The sequence below is a fragment of the Balaenoptera acutorostrata genome, chromosome 9 (assembly GCF_949987535.1).
Source record: "Balaenoptera acutorostrata chromosome 9, mBalAcu1.1, whole genome shotgun sequence".
NCBI lineage: Eukaryota > Metazoa > Chordata > Mammalia > Artiodactyla > Balaenopteridae > Balaenoptera > Balaenoptera acutorostrata.
In genome coordinates, this window is record NC_080072.1 from 4,422,579 (window position 1) to 4,428,958 (window position 6,380).

The 6,380-nt window shown below is 50.1% G+C and overlaps 1 protein-coding gene across 1 annotated transcript; it reads right to left on the bottom strand.

The window, feature by feature from the left end:
* Nucleotides 1-5,361: 5,361 nt before the first annotated feature.
* Nucleotides 5,362-5,517, bottom strand: SMIM38 (small integral membrane protein 38). The gene has a single exon (XM_057552471.1). The coding sequence runs from the start codon at nucleotides 5,515-5,517 to the stop codon at nucleotides 5,362-5,364; it is 156 nt and encodes a 51-aa protein (XP_057408454.1).
* Nucleotides 5,518-6,380: the final 863 nt, after the last annotated feature.

Sequence of the window (6,380 nt, forward strand, 5' to 3'; positions counted from 1 at the left end):
AAAAAGGTGGTGGATTTGTTCTGTGCTGTCTTGGCTAAGATGCCAGAGTGCCAGCCCAGGAGGCCACTCCAGAGGAGCCATCAGATTTTGTGCCGTGAAGGTCCACGTGCAGCCCCAGGTGACACAGTGGTCCTGGCCTCTCTAAGCCCCAGGCCACAAGCGTGGGCAGCAACGTGGCAAAGGTGCCAGCTTCTCCTGAAGGTCACTGGGCATCAAGGTTAGAAGCGAGAGAGATGGGCGTGGTGGGATTTGTCCTGGAGGGTCAGGTCTGAGCTTCCTCGGCCCAGGCCTCTTCCTTCCTGATGGCCAGCCTCGGGGCTCACGTCCACAATAAATCTCACCTAGGGCACCTAAGGAAATAACAGAAACAGAAAAAAGGAAATAACTTGACCACCTACAGTGGCTAACATGTTGTCATGAAATTTGCTCCTAGATATTTTGTTCTTTACGTTGCTGTTATAAATGGGATTTTTCATGCCATCACGTCTCCTGATAAATTGCTGTATGTGTGGTTTCTGCATATTGATTCAGACCCACCCACTTTACTGAATTCTGTTATCAATTGTTTTCATTGATTTTCCTTCGTTTTTCCAAGAAAGTCAGCCATCTCCCTATAAATAATGATGCATCCTCTCCTTTCCAGTGTCCATACCTCTAATTTCTTCCTCTTTGTAATTGTGCTGGCTGTGCTTCCACAACAAATTCAGACAATCGTGGACATCTTCCTCCTGACTCCAGGTTTTGACAGAAAAGCTGCTGGTATTTCCCTGTTAATCATGATGTTACTTTTCCTGTTAAGAGAGAACTATTTTTTCAGGTTAAAAACATATCAGTATATTACCTATTTCTGTTTTATTCAGAGTTTGATTGGATGTGAATGTTATCCAGATACCTTTGGAAATATATCAAAGGAAGTTATCAAAAATTTTTTTCTCTTTGGAGCTACTAATATGGTAAATTACATTAATTGATTTTCTGATGTTCAACCATCCTTGCATTCCTGGAACACTCTCCACTTGGTCACCATGCTTTATCCCTTTAATATGATGCTTAATTCAATGGTTTATATTTTTTCATCAATATTCTTAAATGACACTGGTATGCGTTTTCTCTTTCTGTACTACCTTTGGTGGATTTGGGCATCAATGAATGTTTACTACACTAAAAAGAAATGGGAACTGTCCTTCTTTTATGTGCTAGAGCAGTTTAAGTAGTGTTGTATCACCTGTTCTTTTTTGGCGTGATAAGGGGTCTTCCTCTGAAACATCCTGGACCTCTATGCTTTTTTTTTTTTTTTTAAGGAGGGTAGACTTGGACAACTTCTTGTTTCTCCAAGGGTAATCCATTTGTGTAGATATTACATCTCCTTTGGGGTCATTTTTTATAAATTGTGTTCCCTATGTTTTCAAATTCTCAAAACCCTTCAAATACACCAGAACCTGTTTCCTGGGAATTGAGTTTTCCATGTCTCTGTAGTTGTTTCCCCATAGGCTTTTTAATTTTGTGTGTGTTTTCTTCTCCTTTTTTCTTGATTTGGTTGGTTAATAATGTCCCTTTTATTGTTGGGTGTCTTCCCCTCAAAAACACCACTTAAAAATGGCTAAGATGGTAAATTTTATGTCATGTATTTTAACACAATGAGGAAGAAGAAGAAGAGAGAAGAAGAAGAAGAAGAGGAAGAAGAAGAAGAAGGAGAAGAAGGAGGAGGAGGAGGAGAAGAAAAGGAATGCAGAAGAAATGTTTAAAAAAAAAAGAAAGAAAGAAATCCAGGATTTGGATACATTAGTTAATTCTATCAGTGTTAATACATTAATTTCCTCTCTTACCTTTATTTCTGCCTTCTGTCTTTCTTAGCTTTGTTCCATTGCTCTTTTTTAAATTTATTGAGTCATATGCTTAATCCATCAATTTTTATTCATGTTTATTAATAAAGGCATTTAAGGCCATAACTTTTCCTCCGAGAATTGCTTTAGCTGCATCTCATAGGTTCTAGTATGCTGTAGTTACATTACCACTTAAGACCCCTCCTCCAGGAAGCTCCCTTCTGTGTTCCTATAACACACAATCCACTCACACACCATAGCACTTTCACTACACTATGAAGGTCTGCTGCAGTGCTGTGCAATATAAAAAAAAAAAAAAAATGTGAGCTACATATGTAATTTTAAATTTTCTAGTAGCCACACTAAAATGCATTAAGAGAAACAGGTGAGATTAATTGTAATATTTTATTTAACCCAAGGTGTCCAAAATATTATCATTTCAATGTATAATCAGTAGAAAACCATTATTAATTAGATTTTACATTATTTTCTGTGCCAAGCCTTCAAAATCTGGTGTGTGTTTTACACTTTTAGGACAACTTAATTCACACTGGCCACAGTCTTAGTGGTTAATAGCCTCGCGTGCCTTGTGCAGGTCTAATACTCGTTTCTAGTCTAGCTGCCCATTTCTTGCCTCCCAGACTGCAAGCTACCTGAAGAGCAGGCACTTCACTTTCAAAATTTTATCCATGATGCTTCCCACGTTGTGAGGTTGCCAGCGCCCAGTGAGGCTTACTGAGTTAACGACTAGCACTACTCCTCCATTTACCCATCTGCGGCTCATCACTGTCATTCACTTAGCCATCAACTATTCACAGCCTACCATTCATGTGCTGCAGTCTTTGTCCGTTGCCAGCCACCAGGTGTGAGTAAAGAAGCATCTCCATGTATCTCAAAGAAGGAATAAGTCTCTTTCATCCTTAGACTGTCTTACTGGAACAAATTCTTAGGAACCCCAAGGAACCATGAGAAGTTCCACCCTCTGACTCCAGGCTGGAGCTGCCAAGGACAGGTGAACACAGCTGATATTTCTAAATGGCAGACAAGGGCAAAGCTGGCACATAAGGATGCCACTAAAGACACAAAAATACCCAAGATAGTGTCCTGGATAAAGACTGCAATGACAAAGAATGGCCAAGGAACCATGTCTCAGCATCTAGGGATGCCATGTGACATAATTCTAGTTTATGGCATATAAATTTAAGGTTTCTGGGAAGCTTTGCTTCCCTGATATAGATATCTCTCCCTCTCTATCACCCTTTTCTTTCTCTTCCTGCCTGGAATTCACTCAAGATGCCTGGAGTAGCTGCAGCCTTTTTGTAACCATGAAGACCAAAGCTTCATGCTAAGGATGGCAGAGCAGAAATATGGAAGGATCTGGGTCCTTGATGATATCATGGAGCTGCCATACCACAACCTGGGAATGTCAAATGCCAGACTTCTTGCTACATGTAAAAGAAAAATGAAAAAAAGAAGAAAAAAAAAACTTCTCTTGTTTAAGTCACTGTTTGTCTACGTGTCTGTTACTTGCAGCTGAATACAACCTCTGCCTATGTGGGACCAGGACACAGCCTCTCTTGACTCAGCCGCAGTGTTTCGAGTGCCTACACTGAGTCAGACATGTGTCAGGAGGCTATAGACGGTTGATGTGTGGATGCAGAGGGCTTGTACTCTGATGAGTAATTCTGACAAAATTCTGACTTTTCATCAGTTGCAAGTGACAGAAACCAATGTAAGCTGGCTTAAGGAAAAGGAAAAAAAAATCTATCAGTCAATGTAACTGGAAAGGGGTTCAAATAACGTTGGCAGAATCCCGTCTTCTCCCATGGTTCCAGGTTCGTTGGCCACCTCCATCCCCTCTGCTGGACAACCCCAACAGGAGAATGTGTCCCCTCCCCAATTCCAGCAAGAGCCCCCAGATTCTAGCTCGTGGAGCAAATGGTGAACCTCAAATCTACATGCCCACGTGGACACGCAGGTCACACACACTCAGCAATGGGCCAGACTTGAGTGTGTCATGTGAACCTCTGACTTCTCCCTCCATCCAAGGGGCTGCTTTGCCCAGGACAGAGGGGTTTCTCAGGTCGTGGGACTTTTAGTTTTAAAACCTGGCAATACCGGGCAAACCTCCCTCCACTAGTACATGCTCATGACAGCGAATGTGATTCCTCTTCCTTAGAGAGATCAGCAAAATCATACGTGGTCATTTTAAAGAAAATCGGATGACATTTTCCCTAAAGAGAATGAGAACACCCCCTCCCCGAACCCGGCGATCAAGAGCCCTCAGGACCCTGTGGCCAGTTGTCCTTACACAGGGGGACACGAGTTCTGCTCGGCCACTGGCTATCACAACTGCCCAGAGGATAGCCATGCACCAGGCCTCAACGAGTCACGCCCGTGGTCCCTTCTGCCAAGATGCTGCAAGGCGGACAGCTCCCGGCTAAGGGGGCCCAAGTGCCCGCTCACCAACTCCAGCCCGCTAACGGCCACCTAAGACTCCAGGCTGACCCAAGTCCTTTTGGAATTCATGGCGTCACCAGGCTCCAGCCTCCCAGGAACGTCTTGAATCAACTGATGCTTCTCGGTCTGCGGGACTTGGCCACTGGTGTTGCCAAAATCTCCCGGGTGATTCAGATCTGCTGCCAGGTCGAGAAGCACCGAGCCACCACGTGCTGCCCCTTAAGTCAGGTGTGAACCGGCTGGTGTGACAGGAGGGGGCACAGGGGGTGCCGGATTCTTGGGCACCCGTCGAGTTTCCCTGCCTTCTCAGGGGTGTCTCAGCCACACACTTAAAAGCACAAAGGAACAGAGGGCCCTGGGTCCTGTGACTTCTCCATTAAATTATCCTCTACATGTCCTGTGGTTTGCATATGGGGGGGGGGGATGGCTCACCCCACCCCTTACCTGACCCTCCTGATAACCTTCGGTGGGGGCTGGGGGCAGGGACTATTGCATCCATTTAAGAGATGGGGAAAGAGAGTTTGCCCACGGTCAGCCAGAGCTGGACTTGAACTCAGAGTCTCATGTCTGTCTTGAGACCCTCCCAGTGGTCTGCTCTGGGGAAACCAGGGCACTGTCTGCACTTACTTATCCCTGCAGGAGACTGAGTCAGGGGGTGGCTTTTGGTGGCAGGGCTGGCTTGTGATGTGGTCACCTCTGTCCTTGCAACCCCTTCGGCTCACACCCGCCTCTGCCTGCAAACACGTTTATAAAGCATTGGAAGCAGGGAAAGTATTAAAGCAAGACCCACTCCCAGGATCACTCACTTCAACACAGGACACCAGACCTGGTGGAGAGATGGGCAAGGGGCCCCCCTCCATCCCCCGACGGGGGACGTGACCAGGACAGCCCTGGTCAGTCCAGGTGGGGCCGGTCCCTCTCTGCCCCGTGGGCGGGATGCAGGGGGTGGTGTGCCCGCTTTGCTGCCCCCTCCCTGTGCCCACCCTCAGCCCCAGGACAGGCCGTCTCTGGGACAGCGCCCTCCTGGAGGGACGGCCCTTCGGCGCCTGGAGCTTGAGGCCCCGGGCCGGCAGAGGCCCTAGTCCTCCTTGGGTTTGCGGGGCCGCCGCCGGGCCAGTCTATAATCGATGTAGGTGCCAAGGCAGGACCACAGGATGAAGCGCGCCAGCAGGATGACGACCAGCAGGAGAATGAGCGGGTCGGGGCCCGTGCTCCCCCCGAACCAGGAGGCCATGCCGAGGGCAGGCGCCCCCCAGAGCGGCCGCCCGCCACTGCGTGGCCCGTGTGTGGACCGGCCGAGCACCGGCTTCCAGGTCCAGGTCTGCCAGGTGCCAGCCGTGCGGCCAGGAGCCTGGGCCGCGCGCTCAGTCCAGCCGGGGGTCTCCCGCTCTAACCGACCCCGTCCGCTCTGAGCCCCAAGCCAGGGGCCTCCCCGGCGGGAGAGGACAGATCGGGGACGGCGAGCAGCCTCCTTGGAGAAGAGGCCCCGCGCCATTCATCCCGAGCGGGCGGCTCTCGGGGCCGACAAGGGCCGCATTGTCAGGGCCCAGGCGGGAGGCTCCCCCTGGCCGGCGCTGACGTAATCTCCAAACGTCTCCGGCGGCAGCTGCTGGGCGAAGCTGGCCACCTTCTCCGGGTGCTTTCAGCCGCCCACGCCCGCTCTTCCGGCCCGCCAGACAATCGGGCCCTTTCTCTGCCCAATTAGCTATCACTTCTGGAGGCCGGCGCTGTCCAGCGGCTGCGGGCCCGTCGGGAGGGGCCGGGAAGCCCGGCAGGAGGGCAGGCGGGAGCTGGGCGGATGAAAGGGGAGGAGAGGGGAGAGAAGGTGAGATCAGTCGCTCGGAGCCCAGAGGCGACCCCAGGCGCGGCTCAATTAGCACACGGGCCGCCAGCATCTCAAAGACCCACACTGCCCGCGGGGGTGGGCGGTGCGGGGCTGGGGGCGGGGGCAGCGCCGGCGGCCCAGGAGGGGAACCTGCTTAATCGCCCAGGAAGGGCAGCACCGACCCCCCGGATCACCGCCCCCACCAGCCCACCAAGAGACCTTGGGGGACACCCACAGCCCAGGCTGGACGGGTCAGTCCTGCGGGCCTCCCC